Raw genomic sequence first — 22,758 nt, 5'->3', positions numbered from 1 at the left:
ATAACTTTAAAAGCGACTTAGCAAGCGCATAAGCCTCGCTTCCTTTTCTTTGTATACTTCCACATCCTTCAAAGGTTCGAGAGTCACCACACTCTTCTTCTTTTCCACCTCATATACACGTACTCGACCGCACGCTTGATCCTCTTGAACATGATCCCCGTTCAAAACCTCGCTTTTGTTCGTAACGATGTTGAGAAAATGCAAGTCGTGCGATATGAGTACCACCGCTCCTTTATATTTTCGAAGAGCCTCTCCCAAATATTGAATTGTGTTCATATCCAAATGATTTGTGGGTTCATCAAGAAGCAAAACATGAGGAGGGAATGGAAAAGTAGCATATGCTAAACAGACACGGACCAATTGACCACCAGAGAGAGAGTGAATAGGAACTGCAGCAACAGTTTCTCCACTGATGCCAAAAGTACTTAAATGGCCACGTATATTGCCATCACTCACAGAAATGTTACCACCTTCAAACTCTGCCAATAGTCCTGCTTGATCCAGTTTCAGCTTTGTACGCAGCAGCTTCAATGGAGTAAGATCTCGAGACCATTCTTGACGCTTCAGGTGTTCGACGTCATGCTGCATCAATGAAGCGATCCGAGCTCCGTGGAAATACTCAACCTGGCCACTTTCTGGCTTCAAAGTCCTGCTGAGTAGTTTCATGATAGTCGTTTTGCCCGAACCATTCCGACCCACAAGTACGACTTTATCACCAAAATTGATGTTGATATTAAGATTGCTCACAAATGGCACTCTGGTCTTCTCTAATTCTTGTGTTTGGTATCGAAACGAAATATTTTTAAATGAAATCATAGTCGTATTGTCCAGCTTGGTAAGGTTTCGGATCTGAGGCGGACTGAACGATAGCATGCGCCACGCGGAGCAACCACTATAGCTTCCATCAGTCTCATCGTACTTGGCTTGATCTTCAGCCTGATCGCGATCGGTGAGATGATATCCTGCGCGGTCTCGGTTTAATTTGAATCGTGTCCCTTTTGCACTTCGTTCGAGACCAATTCGGTTCATTTTTGTTTTTTTTGAGGCTGCAACGTGCAACTTCTTGTCGTCTCTAGCTCGTGTTGCTTGCTGACTTAATTTTGAGACCATATCGCTCATTAGTTCGGTTTTTTTGTCCAATTTGGCTTGAAGACGAGCATTGAATTGCCGCTTGCTGGCAATCGATCGCTCAAACGTATCGTAGTTACCTTCAAAATACGCCAAAGTTTTGTCGTATCCGCGAAAAAATATTGTTTCTTCCGTCACTGTGTTGAGAAACATTCGGTCGTGGGATACGACGACAAGCGTGATCGTAGTCCGAAGCACGTCGCCTAATGTGAGAAGGTAGTTCGTCAGCCACAAGATTGAAGGCATATCTAAGTGATTTGTCGGCTCATCAAGCAGCAAAAAGTCGGGCTCCATGAACAGCACCCGTGCCAAGAGTATACGCACTTGCCAGCCACCACTGAGTGACGACAAAGGGGCGTCTTGCTTCGCGGAATCAATGCTCATGCTCGATAAAATGCGACGTGCACGTGCCTCCATCGATGTCTCGTCCAGTATTTCTAGCTCTTGCTGATAATCGTTTATTTTTAAATGAATTTCATGTAGAATGTCTGTCTCGTGTGCCGTGATTACGCTTTCATGATTTCCATCGTCTAAAAGTGTATACTTGAGCCTTTGCTGTAAACTTGCCGTCTTGTGTTCAGCTTCCACTAGTTGTAATCTAGCAATCTTACCAAGTTTGCCACTGCGCTTTATAGCAATTTTTCTAGCAAGTTTCTCTGCTTCCTCGGCCTCCATCACTTGAACTGACAGCAAGGCATGCAACAACTGAGCCTTGAAAGTTGAAAACTTCTTTACACCGCTGTCTAAAATTGTAGAATCTGATAACGCGTTTTGCAATAGAGTGATCTTCATATGTAGCTTTTTCACTCGCGTATCAGCACTTAACACTGTCTGTACGACCGACTGCATTGCCGACTCTGACGTCAATGACGATATGTCCAATTGGTTGACGTACAAAACTTTTAATGCCGATGGAAGTCCTTCAACTATGCCGTCTGCTAGTGCTGTAAGAAGCGTTGACTTGCCGATACCGTTGGGTCCAACAAGTCCATAGCGTGTGCCGTAATTGAGCTTTAGTTGCGTGTCTCGCAGAAGTTCAACAACCCCAGCTTCGTTGATAGATGCATCGGATGACGAGGTCCCAATAGCGAGTGTAAATTGATTCAGTAGAACATTTTTGCCAAACTCGTCAAATGTTACAGTGTGAAAGCGACTTTGCTGTGATGTGGCAAAGATTATAGGAGTTCGTTTGGGGTTATTGGAGATTTCAGATTCGTTATTGTGCAATTGTGAAGATGCCTGTGAACGTTTCAAACGAGCTTTGTCACGTTTTAATGTACGTTTTTCCTTGTGAGATCGCAAATTGCTGAGATCCAATGGAGTGTTGGCAGCAATACGATTGCCATCAAGACGGTGCATTGTGGGTACCATGATGTAATAATATGTGTGATCTCAACTTAATGCGACTGTTGTGTGCCGTACAGAAGGATCTGCGAAATTTCGTTGTGCATACCAAAGTTGAGTACGTACATAGAGTTAAGAATAAGGAATAAATATGGCCACTAAGTAAAGGACAAGCAAGAAAGGGCGCATTTTAAGAAAGAGGTGCTTTCATTATTGTCCAAAAAATCTTGGATTCAAAATAATATACAGATTCACTTCGGTTTTCTATCCATAGTTCTGAATCACAGCTCATCATCATTCTGTTGGGTGATATGCCAATCCTAAAAATCGTCATGAATGCCATAGATTTCTGAATCACAGTTTTACAGTGATTCCGCCAACCAGTTTTGAAGCGATTTGATGAACGTATTGAGTTCAGCCTCCGGGAATGTCAGGGAATTTTTAATGCTTCATGTAGTCCTTAAAATCGTTTAAAAGGTCTACCCTGCACGAATCCCACATTTTTCGCTGAGACGCGCCTGCGACGCGCAAAAATATATGCTCCATTTATCAATGCACTAAGCCTTTGTTAACCAGGCCTTGCTTTTCTAGACAACCCTAATGACATATTTCCTTAGAATAGGCGAATCGTTCCCTTGATTATCACCAGGGGCATCACTTTAATGTCATCGACTTTGACGGCAATTTTAACTCCAACGAATCGACATATCATTGGCGGCGATGTATCATGTAGTCATTCTCATAGAAGTAAACTCAGTGGTTTTCAGCAGAACGTGACGTTCTTCGGCTGTATCCGATGCAATGCATTATGTTGGAAGAAACGCCAGATGATGTTGATAATTCATGCACTCAAAAGCACGATTTACTTGGACACCATCAAATAAAATGACCAAATTTGTTACCCGACGGAACGAGAATTGATTGCGTCAATAACCTTCATCAACCAGCCACCAGTCTCTTTCGTTGATTTTCTCCCATATGACGATACCTGTGCGAGCGCTTTCTTTCAAATAGCTAGAGGCTGTTGACAAAACACCGCTAGAGCGCTCTATTAAGGAGGGCGTTTTATTAGGTGCAGCGTACGCCGGGCGCACTAATAAAAAGAGCGCTTTAATCGAGCAAGTATGTTAGTTGTGTAATATCGATGTTTTGCCACACAATGCGCATCATTACAAGTTACGATAGTCGATAGGTGATGGAATTCGGCCATGTCCATGGTGCGTTTCACCACAAAGTGTATCGCTTTCTCTTTTCTGGTGATTTATTAACTTCTGTACAGTTGAAGTGTGTGTCAAACAGGAAAGCGTTGCTGATTACAAACAATTGAGTACTGCCGTCGCAGAATACCTCGGCGCCTCTTGTTCGCTCTTTTCTATTGGTACTTTGATCGCTTGATGCATTTCGGTTTATAATTCAGTAATGATATTATATATCGCACAGGTTCTGTATCTTTACCTCTTGGATCCCCACTTACAGCCCACGTTAAGCGGATCATCGTGACGGAACTTGAAGGCGAGGAGGCTAGCGGGTCCGGAATTTTACGAGCAAAAGCTCATTTGTACGTGCACGTATATAAACTATGTGATGTACGTGGCTTTCGAAATTAGCAGATGACACACAAATAAGGTACTAAAGATGTTCATTAGGAAGTCCCTGCGGAAGAGACTATGGATAACGAGGACGTTGCAACTTGTCAGCAAACAATTCTTCCTGCTGCAAATTATGACGGACTTTGGGAGTCGCTTATTTTTGACACACCAGTGAAAAAAAATATCTTGGACTATGCTATGACGGCCATGCTGTTTTCGGATCATAAAGTGAATTCGCACATCATTTCATGGAATCGAGTTGTGCTACTGCATGGCCCACCAGGAACTGGAAAGACTAGTTTGTGCAAGGCATTGGCTCAAAAGCTGAGCATCCGTCTCTCCTCTAGGTTCGTAGCGCACTCGAAAGAAGAGAAGCATTTGGGCTCTAATTGTTATAATGCTAGATATCCAAACGCGGTTCTGTTGGAGGTGAATGCGCACAGTTTGTTTAGCAAGGTATAACATCTACTGCTAAACAATATTTTAATAATTAAACTTATAAAATGCACTACAGTGGTTTTCCGAGAGCGGAAAACTCGTGATGAAGCTCTTTTGTCAGATTCAGGAACTTGTGGAAGATGACGAGGCATTGATTTGCGTTTTGATCGGTACGTCATGTCACGAACAACAAGTCCTTATCTTGCGTCACTGTGCTAGTTCGTGCATTTAGATGAAGTAGAGTCACTTGCGGCAGCTCGAAAGTCTGCAGCAAGCGGCTCAGATCCATCCGACGCTATTCGCGTAGTTAACGCATTATTGACACAGTTGGATTCTCTAAAGCGGCACTCTAATGTACTCATTCTGACCACCTCAAATATCACTGAAGCTATTGATGTCGCTTTTATTGACCGAGCCGACATCAAGCAGTAAGATTTTTTTTAAAAGAAAAGGTGATAGAGCTAAATATCTTTCTCTGTTTAGGTTTATCGGACTCCCAACGTGTCATGCCCGGTATGAGATATTGCGGAGCTGTATTCATGAACTGCAACGTGTAAATCTTCTCTTGCCAAGTTCACAAAGCCTAATGTCATTCGAAGAGCTCACAAGAAAAACGGCGTCACGAAAGGGCTTGATGAATGAAAAGACGAGTCTTGCAGAGGAAGCTGAAGATAACAACGAAGACTTTGTCTTGTCACTTAATTTAATGCAAACTGCAGACTCAGCTGAAGGCTTTAGTGGTCGAGCACTTCGCAAGCTGCCTTTTCAAGCACACGCTTCCTTCGTTCAGGTATCGTACCGAAAGTCGAGACCGTTTAATAACTGGCTAACTTTTCTTTATGTCAGACACAAATGGTATCAGTTTCCGAATTTACTCGATACCTGTCGCTTACCATCCAGTCAGAGAAAATGCAAAAGCAGCAATTATAAGTCGAATATGCAGACTTTCAGCAAGTGGTGGTATTACTGGAGCCGCAGATAGAATCAATCTCACGAATAGAAGTCGGACTTTTGATATTTATAGCCTCATTCAATCGATCAATCAGTTTAGTTATTCGGAGTGGCCTTCTGCAATTCTTGGCTTTCAGCCATCGCATCACTAACGTGTCGTAAGACACTCAGTCTAGTAAACAGGAAATCTCTGACTTCCTACGCACGGTGAAGGGGTTGACATCAGCAAGCCGTTCGGCTATTCCTCCCCCACCAAGCTCTGAGCCATGAATTAACGGTGTCAGCGGGACGCAGAGATTAATAAGCCCGGTTACGTAGATCGACGTATTGCCGGTAGATAAATGCACTGAGATAATTGACTCCAGGAGCCCATGCTGTCAAAAGACACGATTGACATACAGCGTCGCTCTACCCGAACCGTCAATGGTGTCCGACACAGCCGCAAGATGATCCATCTTGCTCAAGCAGTTCACAAAAATCACCATATCCGTGTTGTCCTCCGAATTCTTCGGCAGGCCAAACACAAAGTCCATACTCATGGACTGCCAACACCTGGAGGGTACCGGTAAACTGGCCATCGCGTTCGGAGAGGGTATCAACCCTCTGACACGTCTCACACGTTCGCACATAAGTGCTTGTCCATTTTTATTGTTTGGACCACCAAAAGTGGCAACTCACAGAGCTGTACGTCATCTCACGACCAAGATGACCAGTGAGTGGGATGTCGTGGGTCTCATAGAAGATGCGGTATCTCAAATCTTCATCGTGAGAGACTACACTTCGAAGCCTGTCTGTTGAATCGGCGGTATAGTACAGCAACTTGTTACTCAATCAATATCGGTGTAACCGTGCGCGCAAACGCGCCGACAACTTCTTGTCCGAGGTTTTAGACTCCTAGCTCCCGAGAGCCTGTAGCAGCGCTACACACACACTATCGCCCGCGTATACGTCTAGAATCAAATTCGTCACTGACGACGTCACCGTCGTGATATGAGCAAGTTCATTGTCTGGTCTGCGTGAAAATGCATCAGTCAGAGCAGTCTTCTTTCCTGGCTTAAACTATACATCGAAGTTATACTCTGCAAATAATGGAAGCCACCTGACCGTCCAGGCGACTGAATCGCAGTGCGTAATGACGCATGATCAGTGTCGATCATTAATGGATTTGAGCAAAGCAGTTGCACCTTGAACGTGACAAGTGCACACTTTGTCACAACTTATTCTTTTCTTGGACTATATAGTAGTTCCTCTCCGTTACCCTAAGCTGGCGAGAATCGAACGCGATCATCCGATCACGCCCCCCGGGCGTCTGCTAAAGACGATCGGGGTCTGGCAACGCCAGTATTGGTGCATGAAGAATGTAACGGGGTTACACATACCCTGGTAACAGGGGTGTGTGTCACACCTGATGGGCATGGTGTGAAACACCCAAATAAGTATACGGTACACGGCTAAATAGCCAGTAGTTATACATGTATCAAGATTTTTCTTTGTACATTTAGGAAAATCTATGCATTTAAAATTAGGCGGTCTAGCCATAAAAATCAGTTTTGGATTTCAAACGGAAGATCGAATTAGCCTTGGGTAGGGCAATGATTACTCTTGGAGTATGTGTATTGCGATCCGCTAACTCGTACTTGTTCTAAGTATAGAACGAAAGATCGGTGACCTAAATGACACTTCCTCAAGCGCTAAGCTGCGGCTGTCCCATTGCAAAGGAGGTTGCCTTTGACTTCTCGCTCACATGAGCAATTGGTAATAACTATCGACCAAGTTGAGTGCACTGTACTTTGTACAGCCAACCAAATTGTTCTGGAGAACATTCTTTCTAGTAATTGGAGTCTGTGCCGGGATGGTGGCAGCGGTTAGCATAGTGTATGCGTGAGCGATACACCACTTGCCGTTCGTTTCCGAACACAGAACGTGGGTGTCGGATGGGAAGACTTGCTCTCATGCACCATTCCTGCGTCGTAATTCGCACGGAAAAGGCGTCAATGACGTCACACTGCTCCTTGGGCAGGGGTCATGGCCGTGTCACGCAGTATTTGGCTCCCGGAATCAGGTCGATCTAATGACGCACACCTCAGTCCGATGTTAGGACCGACGACGATGTCTTGGGATTTCTTTACCTACGGATAAATACGAATCCGAAGGATTCTACAGGATCGACAATCCACTTCGTGCGTTCAGCGCCCTCTTAGTGTCCTCCAGGACAGCTGCATCCAGAGGCGATGACGATTAATCTTCTCGTTCGGTCTCATAATGTCCACTTTGGCAGAATATCCTGCATTCAAGGCACCGCCAAACTCTTCGAAGGACATTTCGTCTAGCTCAAAAAAAGCATCCACCGCAGGAATAGCCTCGAGGGTGACGTCGCCGTCTTTCTTTCCCGTCATACCGTTGACAAGGCTATATAGCTGTGCGCTATCGTCTAGTAGTCACACGCTGGGGCAGGGTCGACGCCCTGCGTCTTGCAGGTATCATACGGCCCGCCGTCTCCTCTCTATAGAGATTTTACGTCTCACCGAGGGAAGTGGATACATGCACCCGGCGTCGTCCAGGGTTCCTTCCCCGCACCATCGAAGTCTTAATGTGATTCACAACATCCTACGAAAAGCTGCTATTCCCGCAGTCTTCGTCCAGCCAATCCACGTGCATCAGAAGGGCCTTGCTCAGAATGTCTCGGGCCTCGTTCGAGAATGCCAATCTTGGCATGCAGCAACAGCTTTGAAACGCGAGCAGTATTCAATAGATCACGTGCCACTCCGCGCGCATCACAAGGGCCTCGCCCTTGATGCCTCGGACCTCGTCCCATGCCATTCTTGGCATGCAGCCATTGCTTTGTAACGTGAGCAGTGCTCAGTGGGTTACGTGGCACGTGTAACACCGTTACACCTTGTATGAAAAGACGGGTCGCACAAGATGGTGTGACCGTACATACCTGTTGATTATACAAATAAGTGTAATCACGCAATGGTGTAGCTACACAGTAACAAGAAGCCACCAACGTGGTAGGTTTGCCAGTAGTAATGCATATGACTATATTGATTAGGTTTTACTATTTTAATTATGTATTACTATATTAATCAGGCTCTGCCGCAACTAAAACAATTAAATACAGTTTGAATTTTGAACGGAAGAGTCCACTTACCTTGGTTGAGTCTTGGCCACAACTTCGCGAAGCCTGAGCATAATGTTCAAACTCATTTACATTCACTGGATTTGCTAAGAGGTGTAGCCGGATTGATATCAGCAAGTCGATTTTGATCGACGGCCCCTTCGCAATCAACCGGATTCACTTTTTGGCGATGCCAAAGGCACTTGAGATTTTACCAAACAATAATTTGTGAAACGAGGTGAAGCCTGTAGATGCCAGTAGTGTGATATTCAACAAAGCTCAATTTGTGGGAGAAATTTGCTCTTGTATTGCGGCCTCTATTTGCAAGTGTTTCAGTGCTCCTTCGATAATCGATTCATGTGTTTCGCCTGACTATCCGCGCTAATGGTTAGCGGCTAGTATATCCAATCTGGTGGGAACACCTTAAGTAGTGCTTGCTAAAACCTCGCTAAAAAGCGGAAGTTTTAACCGATACAATGGCTACCTGCAGTGGGACTGCCATAGCTCTTTGCTTAGAGCAAGCTAAGCTAACCTAAGGTCACCGACATTACGATCTTCATTAGAACCAGTACGAGTACAGCAGATCACAATCCGCTGCCTCCGAAAGATCTAAGAACACAAAAAAATATGCAGATACCAAATGCAGGCAAGACACACACACGAATACATTGTAGAGCAAAAGATTTTCTTGAATGCAATCAAGCTACCAATAAATGCGGTTTTTGCGGTTTATAAAGCCAATTTTTAAATGAGCTGGTTTATGGCCTTTCATAGTAGTAGTAAAACTATAGTCAGCCCATGATCCCGCTCTTATGAGCTAGTCAGGTGCAAAGAGTCTAATGCTGGAGATGCCTCAATCCAAGCAGTGTGGCGACAAAGTTCAGAGAGCAAATCCAAGGTCTAACTGAATTCAGCCCCGGACACGAGTCGCGGCTGTCGAAGAGAGTCAGCATGCCTTCACAACCGAGAAAGCTCGCCAGATTGAATCGAGAGCTCACGAGAGACGGGTGCTAGATGTCGAACTTCGCTGGTACCACTCGATAAGCAAATGGTGGCCAAATTTCACAAGAGTTTGCATGAACTGTTGTTATTACTTGTTGCGGTTGAAGTTTTATCCTCAGTTGAAGATTTGTGGTAGTGTGAGGTACATTTCGGGGAGATCTGGTATCATAGCCGCTCAAGACATGGCGCCCGCTCATGATCTGACACTCGCTCAACCTAAAACTAATTTGTCATGGAGGAATCAGTTCTCTCCAGCCGCTGTTAATTTAAGCGCACAAGGTACACCTTAAGAATAATGGCTTGTGGTATTAGAAAGCGCTCGCGGTGTGACTTTTCGCTATCGTTTCGTTCTGGGCGTGAGTGGAAGCCGACACGGATATGCGTGAATAAGCTCAGGAAAGCTCGGCGACCGACTTCAAACGGTTAAATCGCAAGCAAAAGATGGATTGATCAGGGTCCAACGTATTACTTGCGGTTACAGCAAAAGTAAGCTTTGCTCTCCAAGCCAGGTTCACTTCCTTAGTAATAAGTTAGACAGCGTCGTTGATGCAACAGCGGAGTGTAGATACACTTACTGTCGATAAAGAAGGGCAAGAATATGACTTGGGATGACTGACAAACATACAGTGATAGTTTTATTGACGATGGTTTTGCTCTTTGTAAAAGTGCACCAGCCCTTTGTGCAAAGCTTCCTCTGTGAAATAGTCACGGCAACTCTATCTGAATAAGATAACAGCTCCTATCTTTACGACAGGTCCGATTTGCATCTAGTCCATCGTCATCCATATAACCATTAAGGAATTAGTTGTGTCGCATTTGAATCTTGTGGGTCAGTCAGATAGCCGAAGGTGTAGGCACCATTTGGAGACAGGCCTCATCCAGGATGAGAAGAAAAGAGCTTGCCTAATAGCTCGTAAGCAGCATCGTGGCACTTACAGTTGTAGTATCTGCGGCAGTATAACACATTTATGCCACTGGAGAGGCCTGTCAGTCTACCTTGCGTGTAAGCTTGAGCCTTCATACCATCTTCTCTTTCGATTAAGTGGTTCGAAAGCTCAAGCTCCGACACAGGGTAGACTGACAGGCCCCTCGCGGGAAAGAAAGATCCCCATCAGCCTACTGAGATTTAATTAGGTATTGTTGTGCCTCATGTTGAGGATAGCGGGACCCACTTCTGGTCTATCTATAAGAGGAGGGCCCCAAGCATGGGATTGTTCAACGAGAAATTGTGAAACGTTATGGTATTATGAATATAGTCGTGTTGTCACGCGCGATGAACGACGGCTGCCATACACGGTTGCATTTAAATGCAAATATGGATGCAACATCAGCTTAACTCGCGACGCAGTGGTGCGGCGTGGCTAGAGCGCCAACAACCGTGGATTGACTGAAGGTCAAAACCTGGCGGAGCTTTGGCGAGTCGTGAACCCACTTTATAGATAAGATCCGTTAAAACCGTATTTATACTGGCATGTTTCTTTAACTTAGGTCCGTTTGGTGCAAGAACGTATCTACAACAGACTTTTGATTTCATTGAAAGTGTCGAGCAAAACAGAAGTGTTGTGGTTAGCCGTGGTCTGCAGAAAAATATTTTGTTGTTACAACCAATTGTTGATAGCTTGAGGAAGCGTCACGCCTGACTTTATTTACAACAGTCTATCCAGCACCACACCGCAACTTTCAATAACTGTTAAACACCAAAATCTTCGCCTAAACTTTTCATAAATTGTAAATTAGAGTGTATCCCTTATCTTTCATCCTACAAGATTTTCCAGACTTTCATTGCATAAAGATTAAGAAAACACTCGTGGTGCATCAAGCGTATCAAAAAACACAATGTAGGCACTCAAAATTATGGCTACCTACAATTCAATCTCGCAGCCACCTTCATCGTTTGCCTGCGCTTAATACTTCGGACGAGATCCGTGACGGTTGCCACCTTCGAGTTGCTTTCGACCTGCATCTGCCAAACGATTTCCACATGTCGACGAGGAGTTCACCAATGTGCCATCGCGATATTCCTCTGTTGTAGTCTTTGTTTGTCCATCTGCACCTGTGGTCGTGATTGTTTTCTGTGTAATCACGTGACCATTTCGATCTGTAAAAGTCGACGAGGATGAGCTAGAACTCGTCGAAAACGTCGTACCGGATCCGTTCATTGTGGTAAACTCATCGCTAAAAAAAGAATCCATGCCCATATTTCCAAATCCCCTGCCAAGACCCATCATAGGCATACCCATATGTCCAAATTCCCGACCCATTCCCATCCCACCAAAGCCCATAGACCCAAAGAAGTCATCATCAAAGCGCCCGTTACGCTTTGTTGACCCTCTGCGTTGGCCAAAAAATGCTTCGAATGGATCCTGACCCCCAAAAAAGGCATCAAAAATATCCCGCGCATGTTGAGACGAGAAATTTCCATGATGTCGGTGTCCAAAACGATCATTGGGATCTGAAGCACCTGGACCTCCATTAAGACCTGCTTTGCCGTATTCAGTATAAATTTTTCTCTTCTTTGGATCGCTTAGTACTTCGTAAGCTTCACCAATACGCTTAAAAATTTCCTCTGCACGTAAATTGGACCGATTTTTGTCTGGATGCCACTGTACGGCCAATTTTCTATATGCGCGCTTCACATCTGACGCCGAGGCTGAACGCGGTAAATTCAACACTTCAAAATAATCGTCTGATTCTAAATGAGCTTCCATCCGATTTGGCTCCTCCGAGATATCGTCTTCTGCTGTAAGATCGACGACAGGCGGTTGCTGGGCTTTTCTCATTTAAGGAGGCAAGTCAAGATTGTATGAAGAGACGTTCTAGAATCCTTAGTGAAGTGAGGTTACCGGTTATGTATTTATCAAGGTTACTATTTCGTTTATATGACTTTTACGATATAAAATTAACTTCAATTTATACTTAAGCACGACACTAATATTCTGATTGTCGTATTCAAACAATCCCAGTGTAAACATGTTCTTCAGTAGGTGGACGAGGTTCTACTTCTGCATGGAGTTGCTGAATATGATGCCAATTATGGTAAAGAACACAGCGTTTTTCCGCGCGTTGAGCAACTTCATCCACCCAATTAGCCTCTTCTTGTCTCATAAATCGCGACATCAACAATTTCGAAGAGGGAGATGAAAACAATTGCTTGCCAAGATATATACGAGCAAGTAATGCCGCCGCTGGATGTGTCTGCTGTCCAACATCACGAAACCACTTGAGGATATTCACGTGGTGGTACAATTTGAGTAAATTGTACTGGCCCTTATCAAACAAATCTGCACCCTTGTCTGCAATCGTATCCCATGCTACATACACTTGTTGCCATTCTTGCCAAGCACGAGCTTCTTCTTCCACAACAGCGTCCTTTGATCGTCTTTCAGTATTGGTAGGTGACGTAGGAGCAGGTTGATTCTTTGGTCCATCAACCATCAAAAGTGAACTTATTTCATCGTCTTCCTCGTCGTCGTCTTCATTACATCCGCTAGTACCGTATGGTCTGGCAAGCAATTGAAACACAACCTGATGTTCCTGGCGTAGAGCTTCTTCAGCGCGGTGAAAAACTTGAGTATCGTTGACCAAAGTGATCGCTTTAGCACTGATACGAGGATCTAAAAGCATAGCTTTGATTTCATCATCAACTTCAGATGGATCTGACGTTGTAAATTGTTGTGTGATAAGTTGTTTGAGTCGCTCGATACATTGTCGACCAGCGACAGTAAATGTGTCCACACGCTTAGCCTTGCGACGCATAGAACGCGTCGTGGGAGACAAATTTGCTGTATTTTCGTCTTCAAGACAAAAGCACTTGAAGCTGGAAGCATTCACAGTGACTGACAGCAAGCGCCGGAATAGCAGTACGTATGACGAAGCAACTGCTCCTGGTCTTAACGGGGTGCGCTCTTCAAGACGAAATTGTACTAAATGATTTAAAAGTGCTTCAATTTCTGTAACAGTATGCCAGTCATCCAATGAAAGCTGCGTCCATATTTCATCGGTTAATTTGTCATGTGACTGATAGTATTGCCAGTAAGTGTGGTACCGCGAGCAGCTTACACGCAAGAGCTCAGCAATTGCACCGATCGATGTCAGTGAAGAGAGCGCAAGCGTATCGACTGAGATAGCTGGAGATAGAAAGTTACTAGTACCACCACTTTCGGCAATCACAGACGCTCGCTCCGGCTCTTTAAAACTATTTGCTAGCTCTTGTAGTAATCGCAAGACGCGACGAACGGTTGATTCTTCACCCAAGCAACTTTCAGCACTGACTTCTAGAGCATTCATTACACAATGACGCAAAGTGTGCGTCAACACGTCCTCATCGTCAATTAAATGACCGTCTTCTTCCTTTTCTGCAGCAAAGTTATTGACAGCACCTATATGAAAACGTGTATAATGTGAAAGCGGTTGAATGTTATAGGCCGTTGATATAATCTCTATCACACGTTCCGTTAGTTGCTCGTTCCAGTCATTTGGTACTTGTCTAGACGCGAGCATTAAATCCACCTTGCGCCACCTGGAATCAATAAATCCAACTGAGACATCAAAAAACGCTTTGCCAAGCATTTTATTGGACTCCGAAGACACACGATGAGCAGCAGTAGCACCACTCATTGGTCGATATGCATGATGGAACGACAAGAATGGCAACTTCATAGCAGCTTGATACTCGAAAGCAAGGTAAGATTCCAATAGAGAGCGAAATGTTAAAAACTCTTCGTGTACTTGCGCATTTAGATCAAGCACAGTTGGTAAGACAGAGGGAAGCGAAGTTGCAAGTTTTAGAAGATGTTGTAAAGCTTCGTTTTGAAGCACGGAGATAGGCAAACCTGATGAAATGAGCCAAGTCTTGATAAGATCTGTTGTCTTGCGTTTGCGAGACAACGCTGTCGTTCTCTGAGTCTTAGGCACTAGAGCTGTATCTAAAGACTCAGTCTCTTGCTTCACATCAACTTGGCGATCAACTGAGATCTTTCGCTTTGGAATTGACGTAATCTTTGCCTTTTTTGAGTGAGATTGTCCTTCCTTTTTCGTAGCCTTGTCTGCCAATGCTTCGCGTTTGCGTTGCTTATATTCAGCAATTGCACCGAACTCATCCGGATGTACACGTTGCAAGTGTGCTACAGCATTCGTAGACATCCGTTGGCGCATTAAAGCATTGCGCCATGTGATGACTCGCTTACTCGTAGGACGCAAAGGAGGAGAGGCCGAGCACAGGACGCAAATGTGAGTGAACAAGCGATCGGCACTTTTAGGGTTTGGAATAGGAGTGGCTAGCTTATGTATGTACTGCCAAACGGGAAGATCCGTTTGTGCACTGTGGCCAACGGATAGCGGGATACCATATTGATCGAAAGATTCGTTGTAAATTGGGTCGGTTGATTTTGCAGCTTCTTGTATCATCATGGTTGTCGCGGTAATAGTGTACGGGGGGAAATGCTACTGAAAGGCGGGAGCCCGGATCCAGTAATATTTTCAGAGTACTATACTACTCTGTTTTAGTATTTTTGATATAAGTGATATTGCATAAAGTAAATAAACATTTGAAAAGAAAGGCATAAAGCAGTCCACTACGTCGTACTTGAGAAGAAAAGCTATTACCAATTATGTCTACCCTGTTGGGTCATTCGAATTCAAAGCGCAGTAATACTGTAATAAGGTATATCCACTTTACAAAGCTGCCACCGGAATGAAAAAGTACCATTATGAAGTACCATGATGAAGTATCATCATAATCAATACTCGGTATAGATTAGGAAGATAGCATAATGACAAGGAGAGGTCCGTGGGAATCGTAAGCTGTTCATAATAAGGTACGTACGTACTAGCGTGCACGTGCACATTGCACTTTTATGTAGTTGTGTGAATCCTTCAGAATCAAACATTTGGTTCCGAAGAGACGTTGGGCTTGATAATAGTTACGTTTCTGGGGCATGCGGTTGTTACCTCGCATTATGCAGTGGATATATTGTAGTAAGCGAACATGAGAAATCTGGAATTTTCAGTATTAACCTCGAGCAGACTTAAGACTGAATAGATCGCATTTGTAAAAAGATAAGAGCAAGAAAGTGCAGATTAACTTGAAAGACTCTCGCTTTTACTCCATGGTTAGGTGTAGTAGTCCATACTGTATGCGTTTAGCACACGGCATCTCCATTGCACTTGGTAGCGCTTGCCGTCGATTCGACGTTCGATTCTTATCATACCATATCTCTATACAGATAGCAAACAAATTGTTTAATTCTCTGCCCTCGGAACAGCAAGACGAGCTTAAAAAGCTCATGTCTACCGTCGTCTCGAAGGGATGAGGTAGTAAGCGGTCCAAGGGACGCAAACGGTAAATGCCCACCTGGTGATGCCAATTTGCGATAAAAAGCGCAAGTCCCACATCCAGGATTGCCCCAGTCAGGCATCGGTGGAAGCACAACCAGCTCTTAACGTGGGGCTATTGCTGCTAAATCATCCACTCTTCTAGAGATAGGACGGGTAGAATCTAAAATGAGGTGGTAGTGCCTCGATCTAGGTCATGCTCCAGACGAGCGAATAGCCCATCGCACTAATGGTCGCCAAGCTAAAAGGCAGCAAGAGAAAAGGGGCTCGCTCGTGCACTAAGTCTCCAAACGATGCATTCCAGCGACAAATGTCGCGGGTGCCCGCTTCGCCTAACCAGGCGCATTGAGTGCGTTGACTGTCTGTTGTCTATTCTTTGACAAGAGTGGCAGAGAAAATAATCGCCGTGATGGCGACAGACCCATCACGGAGGCAATAGTACTTACCATCTCTATGCAAAGTCTCCAAACAGTTACGGTTTGCATCAAAGCTTCTGTGTCCCCTCATATATTTTTGTGACCGTATTAGAAGTGGTAAACAATTTTCAATTCGCAAAACTAGGAGTCGCGAAGTTGCTACACGATGTGGTAAGCTTACGGGCGATTACGATCGTCTTGGGTCCTTAAAAATTAAGTATAAAGAAGGCGTTTGGTTGAAACATTTCTGTCACACATTTAAAGTATACGTGTCATCACTCTCCCGATTACAAAGTTCAAAAAGACGCATTTACCTCGCAGCGTCGACTGACAGATCCTTCTCGAAAGACATCGAGTCCCAATGAGCGCAGGGTGCTGGCTGGTAGAATTCTAAGGTCTGTTTGCCTTGTGGGGGTCAAAGTTAACGGGATCTAGCTGACGCTTTATAAAATTTGTTCATGTTGTCATCAACTTGACAGGTTTATGTGAAACAATGGAACAAAATGTGTTGGACTGTTGTTGATATTTGAAACGAATACGCAAAGTCATTGAGATGCATGAGAGCTGTATCAGTGCGTCTCGCGTTAAAGTGTTATGGAGAAAAACGAATTGTCTCGGTCTTCCTGTGTAAATTAGGTCGCTGTGTGTCGACAAACTAATCATTTATGTTAAGCTGGGTCCTGTTCATTCGGGGTGATCTTCGCTTGTGAAGCTCACGAGAACGTGACCATGAACGTCAAGGTCACAAAATCCTTGGTAAAGATTCAATCAGCGAAGATTAATAATGCGTATAGTCTTTTGAAAAGATGAAAGTGGTGAGCCAAAGGTCTATTGGTCTCTTGGACTTCATTACTCTGATCTCGCGTCGCCTTCCTAACCGAACAAAGCCTGTATGGCCATGGCCACAGGAACCCAGAAGTCATTTTTCTGTTATTATAGTTAGTCAATCATTTATGAGTGACTTTATTGTGATATTCATCTTGTTAGAGCTTATCTAACAAATTCTTTGTGTACATTGCACAAAATCGGTTTATTTGACGCGAGAACATGCACAAATAATAGCTTTGTACGCTTCATCAAGGCGCAAATAAATCTTTCAAAGGTAGCTGCGCAAATAAATCCTTTAAAGGTAGCTGCGTAAAACATAAAATACTTGATTATTCTTCTATTAAAGAAACATCTATTTCTATTGTGTTTTTACTATGTTGATATATACTGCATCCGCGGGACTAAAAGCCCATGTGATCCACGGATTTCTATGTCACTGGGTCCCATCGACGTAAGCCTTCGGTGCTTCCGAGTTCTGCACAATCGTACAAAGTGTACAAAGTCTCCAACACAATTGCACCATAGCATACTTTATACGGACACAAAAGGTGAGAGCGTATCGGTTACACTCCTCAAGCTGAGTGTACGCTTGCTCTAATTCGCGAAAAGTACATCCCCGCTCATATTCATGAGACAGCGATCAAAGGTGTAATTGAATTTGGCCGAGTTTTCCTTGCTAGTGGGTGCACGCTGAGCTGAGCGATTCAGACTAGAATCCTGACAATAGACGATCATGTGCAAGTTCAAAAGCGCCATTGGTACCTAGGCATTTTGCTAAATTGGGGTCCTGAACCTCCATATGTATTGAGAGCGAGGATAACTTTCTTACTGCACCAGGCACTGGAAAAAATCCTGTTGTCCGTCGTTCCGCTGACCAGATCCCATATCAATAGGCTACGCCTTGGTGTCGGTGGGGGACGAACCATCCACGTCTGGCTCTCGTGAGATCTCTAAGTCATAACCGCACGTCGGCTAGGGTCGAGATATTGAGTGCTTGCCAACACTGAGATTGACCGATTTCGGATGCGCTTCTCGAACTGCGTCAGCGCATCGGGTGCTTCGGTAGCCTGAAGCTATATTGCTGCTCTTGAACTTATTGTAGCTTTGCTACAGGGTTTGTTTGAGATGCCACTACGCATATTGTGAAATGAACAGCGTGAGCTGTAATTCGCAAACTCGATGAGAGGGAGCAGATCAGATCGCTACGGAGCCGCAGTTTCTCCGCGCATTTATGTTTTTGAGCAATGCAAGCGGTTGATCTGGTCAATTTTTTGGGTGGTAAACATGGATTTTGGTCAATTCGATGCCGAGCAAATCTTGTCAAACCTTCGCTGAAAACTTGATCCGACATTATAGCCCCCAATAGACATGTTGGTGGAGCTCTGTTGCAGAGTAGCTCGGCTGTATCCTAACCGATAATGATATTGCTATAATACGAGAGGGGCGTTACTCAGACGGCCCACAAATTTTGCAATTTCAGAAGTCCTGGATGAGTGTTCTGAAATTCAATAATAAAGTCCAATTATATGGACTGCACAAACCAGCAAAATGGCAAATGGGCGATACATGCAGTCAGTAATTATGCCATACGTGCACACATACGTACTTTCCCATTTATGAACAGTACATAGCGCTTGCCAAGCAGTTTGTCTATTCTACTCGAGGTGGTTATCTAGAAAGTACTTTGTGTTCCGTAAAATATGAATTATCACCACACTGTGAGTGTCCAGTAGCTCAATCATGCAATAAAGCAAGCTTCGGAATAAAATTAGCGGTGCAACAATGCAGTTGAATACCCAAAGCTTTCGGGAGCGCAGCATATATTGCGCCCGAACTATACACCTACTTGAGGGCATATTAGCCGTCAACATCATACCATGCAAATGCTACGGTTGAGGCGACGCGAAAGCCCGTATAAAGTCGACCTGTCTGGCGCTTACCTCGAGAGTTAATTTGGCACAGAATGACAACTATTGTGCAATTCTTTCGTGACAGTAGTCGCTATGCACAACGACGCCTTATGCAGGCCATCTCCAAACGCGTTAACGCGATTGAGCTTGTTCGTATCTGCTTCAAGTTAACCACAGCAAAAGACAAGAGCTGAGTAGTCATGATTGCTATAGCCGATTCTGATAGCCAAAATTGCGGCAGAGATTTTTTAAAGACTGAAAGAGCGCTTTTTCTCCTGCGGCTCAGCACATTATTACATTCTTATTGCAAGAGTTGATTAGGAGATGTGCCATGTTGGTATAATTATGATATATTCAGCAGGTTTTCTAGCACTTATATCAGGCGATAATAATGGCTTTGATCGACTTGATTCGACAGATGTTGAATGGCGCGGCACGTCAGATGAGGGCAAGCAGCTCAGTCGATGAGCAAATCGCGTTCGCAAGATATTGAAAGCTCTTAATCGTGTAACTTCTCAGGTGTGCTGCATACGGTTGAAGCAACACTAGCGACAACAGTAAGTGCCATTTGTTAAAGCTTTATCTCTGGCACTGTGCTCTCAAGATAGTGCTGAGTATTACATAGTTTAGTCAGAGCATTGAGTGAGAAAAGTTAGTCGCTTTACCACTTTCTGAGCTTTGTAATCCAGTCCTTTTAGTCTGTCTAACTAGAGAACTCACTAAACGGCTGACGTCGCAATAATCAAAGCGCGACTTTAATGTATAGTCGAGTACGACTTCGTCTCCAATCAATGACCAAGTCAGTCGCATCCATACCGATGCAGTACTTAACCAGAGTAGACCAGTGAGTAAGTCAATCTTGTAACTTCGGGGCCAGGCCTCACAATTTGTGGCTCACAGTCGCTGGTCGGCATAGTTCAGACTATACTTGGGAAAAAGCTGGCCAGGCAGAGCCACTTGTTACGCCTCTTTGAATCGAAGGCTTGGCCAATCTATGTTGGCCTTGATTCCGTTCAGGATCTGCCCATAGGCCATGATGTCCAATGAAGCATTCTAGAAGAGGATTTCTGAGCTGCTAAATACACACTTGTCGACAGTGGCAAACGGCTTAGTGAAGACATATACTTAAGCCCTAATGATAAGTATATCATATTGTTATTAAGATCCGAATCGTTCTCTACATGAAACTAGCCAAATTATCCTTCGGATTGATTAATGCAGAGGAGCAAAGTCGCCTTAATCGTCAAACTCAGACAAATGATCGTCTCTGGTACGCTAGGCAATCCGTGAGGCATAGTTGGCCATTCATGCATTTCGCTTGGAGTACTCGCAGCAGAACGATGACATTGTTATTCTTATTAGCCATTGATCATCATCATGAACTTGGTCACATGCACTAAGGAAATCACAACCGACCATACCACATTTTTTACGAATTAGCGTATGTGCTGTAATAGTGGCTGCATCAGCTCATTATAGGCACGCACAATTTATCACTTGTCGTTTAGCCTTTACGACAAGTTGAGTGGGCAGATGACATCTCTTGCATTTCTTTGTCGCCATCATCCACGAATGATCTCTTACAGAGCGATGATGGAGTCGCAGAGCCGCAAAGAATACTTCTGTCCCTCTACTTACGAGCCAACACTTTTCTTCGCCTTAAACGGGCGGAGTTTGCTGGCCTTCATGGTGCGAGTGCCACGCGGTAGCGCTGGCTCAGCGGCGCTAATCGTGAAACAACCAGACTTTCCTTTATAGCTCCACTTTCGCCACTAGTCGCCCGTGACTACTTGACCTGGCACAGAAAATCGAAGCTTATTGCTGCACTCAAACGCCTCATTGAGACTCGCTTCGGACGCTTTGCTCATTCGTGTCTCAAAAGATTTCTACATTGAGACCGAAATACTTTTTTTCTGTTTCACGTTGAGATAATGGCCCGCTGTAGCTTCTGTCTCTTGAGCTCTTCAAAATTGCAGTGGCTCATCGACTCAAGCAATCACAAGTTGCACCAAAGCTATCGCGGCTCTGGGCTAGCATTTAAAGCGTTTCTGCTTCCAAAAGGAGTAAAGTTCTGGCTCATCAAACTCTATCGGTAAAAAAATTCTTGACATTAAACTCGTTGTACTTCCATCCAATCCATAAATCAATGCGTTCAATCTACGCCAGATATAAAATAAGTAAGGTCTAGAACAAGAGATTTTTTGCAATGACAGAGAATCTAAACTTGTCGGGGAGCTAAATGAACCGTTTGAAAGAATACATGCCCGAATTAGAGCCTCACGGTGAGAGCCACTTTTCTTCCTAGCGACGTCTGACAAGGGCGTTTCGAGGGTGTCTCAACAGCGCATCCTTATAGTTGGAGATGTCTTCTGGCAAGCGCTTACTGCGTATAGCAATTGAACAACCTTTAAGGACCATCGATAGACATGAGTCGACTATGCGTGTCTAGTTATCCTGGGGACAGTTAAGTGAGCAATTTATGTGCTAATCTCATTACGATAGGACTCGGCGTCGGATTGATGACAAGTCCTACAGAGTACAATAGGCATTCCGCGCACCATGCACGACAATGGCACAGAAGGGTGAGGTGTATGCTAAAAAAAAGTAAAGCATGTAAGTGTACTTTGAACATTCCGCTGGTCCTGGCAACCCATTATATGGACTCTACTTTTGGCCGTCCAAATGACGTGTCTAGTAATGATGACATCTTGGTATTTGTAGACTGTGCTGGCAAAAAACTTATTTCTTTATGTCAGCGACGCATTGCCGGTGGTCTGTGGTCTAGCGGTCTCTCAAAACTGCTAGTCTGTGTTCGTTGTTTAGGATCAAATCAGCGCTTTTCAGCGAGTTTTGCCAAACAAAATTAGGGGTATCAGGATTCAGATTGGCTATATCCGCCGCAAATTATGTACAGATTGATGATCACATGGATCAATACATGATATGTAATGCACTTAAAAATCTCGATGCTGGGTCAAATGACCGCACTCGTTGGGTTTGCGCTGCTGCTCACACCTCTTCTTTAAATCAATGACGTACACATCCTTAGTGACCCATCGCGCCACCACGACTTTGCTTTGGTATGATAGAGAAATAGTCGATGGCTTAACATACTGATATCAGCCCGGCTGCAATTCGTAGACAAGTAAGAAAATCATCTTAGTTAGAATGAACGTCATTTGTCTGGTGCACGACGCTAGGGCCTAGAGCCAGGATACCTATTATAGAGACGCAAATGCCAGAGGCAGATAGTACATATGTGAACATATTGTGGATCAAAGGTCTTTTAAGCACCGATCGGTTGCCGAGACGTGCATTGTCTGTGTTCTGTGATTAAGTTGCGACATAGCTACAGTGGACTATTCTTAGCTGTTGCTGCACTCTTATTGCCCCGAAGAGAATGTTACATTGCTAAATCTGCTACGGCAGTATAATCTTCGCGCTCGTACAAACCATTCAAACGCAGAGCACTTTAGTAAAGACAATTCAATGACTCAATAAAGCCGTGTCGATGAGCCAACTTTGCTTTAGTTTACATTGAATATCCGAGCTAAACGGTAAGAATCCGACTGAGCATATTTGAGGAGTTGATATGCAGCCATAACTGAGAAAGCAACGCGAGCACCGGCTGTACTAGATATGCAAGGGGTGGTCATATTTCGTGTAAAGTGAGTCAGTCCAGCGAATTTGAAAGGCTTTAC

The 22,758-nt window shown here is 44.3% G+C and overlaps 6 protein-coding genes across 6 annotated transcripts; 1 reads left to right on the top strand and 5 right to left on the bottom strand.

Moving 5' to 3' along the window:
- Positions 1-6: 6 nt before the first annotated feature.
- On the bottom strand, positions 7-2,499 carry PHALS_04265 (abc transporter; the record flags this gene model as incomplete). Its single annotated transcript, XM_024718348.1, has 1 exon — positions 7-2,499. The coding sequence occupies one exon, from the start codon at positions 2,497-2,499 to the stop codon at positions 7-9; it is 2,493 nt and encodes an 830-aa protein (XP_024583755.1).
- Positions 2,500-3,667: 1,168 nt separating this feature from the next.
- On the top strand, positions 3,668-5,429 carry PHALS_04264 (thyroid receptor-interacting protein 13; the record flags this gene model as incomplete). The annotated part of the gene is made up of 9 exons (XM_024718347.1): positions 3,668-3,689; positions 3,752-3,850; positions 3,913-4,058; positions 4,119-4,408; positions 4,466-4,517; positions 4,576-4,669; positions 4,732-4,927; positions 4,983-5,289; positions 5,346-5,429. 9 exons carry the CDS (start codon positions 3,668-3,670, stop codon positions 5,427-5,429), a joined length of 1,290 nt encoding a protein of 429 aa, XP_024583754.1.
- Positions 5,430-11,474: 6,045 nt separating this feature from the next.
- PHALS_04263 (Molecular chaperone (DnaJ superfamily)) lies at positions 11,475-12,350 on the bottom strand (the record flags this gene model as incomplete). The annotated part of the gene is made up of 1 exon (XM_024718345.1): positions 11,475-12,350. The coding sequence occupies one exon, from the start codon at positions 12,348-12,350 to the stop codon at positions 11,475-11,477; it is 876 nt and encodes a 291-aa protein (XP_024583753.1).
- A 169-nt stretch (positions 12,351-12,519) lies between these two features.
- On the bottom strand, positions 12,520-14,979 carry PHALS_04262 (uncharacterized protein; the record flags this gene model as incomplete). Its single annotated transcript, XM_024718344.1, has 1 exon — positions 12,520-14,979. One exon carries the CDS (start codon positions 14,977-14,979, stop codon positions 12,520-12,522), a length of 2,460 nt encoding a protein of 819 aa, XP_024583752.1.
- A 2,601-nt stretch (positions 14,980-17,580) lies between these two features.
- PHALS_04261 (uncharacterized protein) lies at positions 17,581-17,903 on the bottom strand (the record flags this gene model as incomplete). The annotated part of the gene is made up of 2 exons (XM_024718343.1): positions 17,581-17,676; positions 17,760-17,903. 2 exons carry the CDS (start codon positions 17,901-17,903, stop codon positions 17,581-17,583), a joined length of 240 nt encoding a protein of 79 aa, XP_024583751.1.
- A 293-nt stretch (positions 17,904-18,196) lies between these two features.
- On the bottom strand, positions 18,197-18,740 carry PHALS_14997 (uncharacterized protein). The gene has a single exon (XM_024718342.2). It carries the CDS (start codon positions 18,496-18,498, stop codon positions 18,241-18,243), a length of 258 nt encoding a protein of 85 aa, XP_024583750.1. The 5' UTR covers positions 18,499-18,740; the 3' UTR covers positions 18,197-18,240.
- Between the last annotated feature and the right edge of the window lie 4,018 nt (positions 18,741-22,758).

This window comes from Plasmopara halstedii, assembly GCF_900000015.1.
Source record: "Plasmopara halstedii genome assembly, contig: Scaffold_2547, whole genome shotgun sequence".
NCBI classification, from domain to species: Eukaryota; Oomycota; class Peronosporomycetes; order Peronosporales; family Peronosporaceae; genus Plasmopara; species Plasmopara halstedii.
Note: the sequence above shows the minus strand (reverse complement) of the source record. Positions and strands in the feature narration are given on the sequence as shown.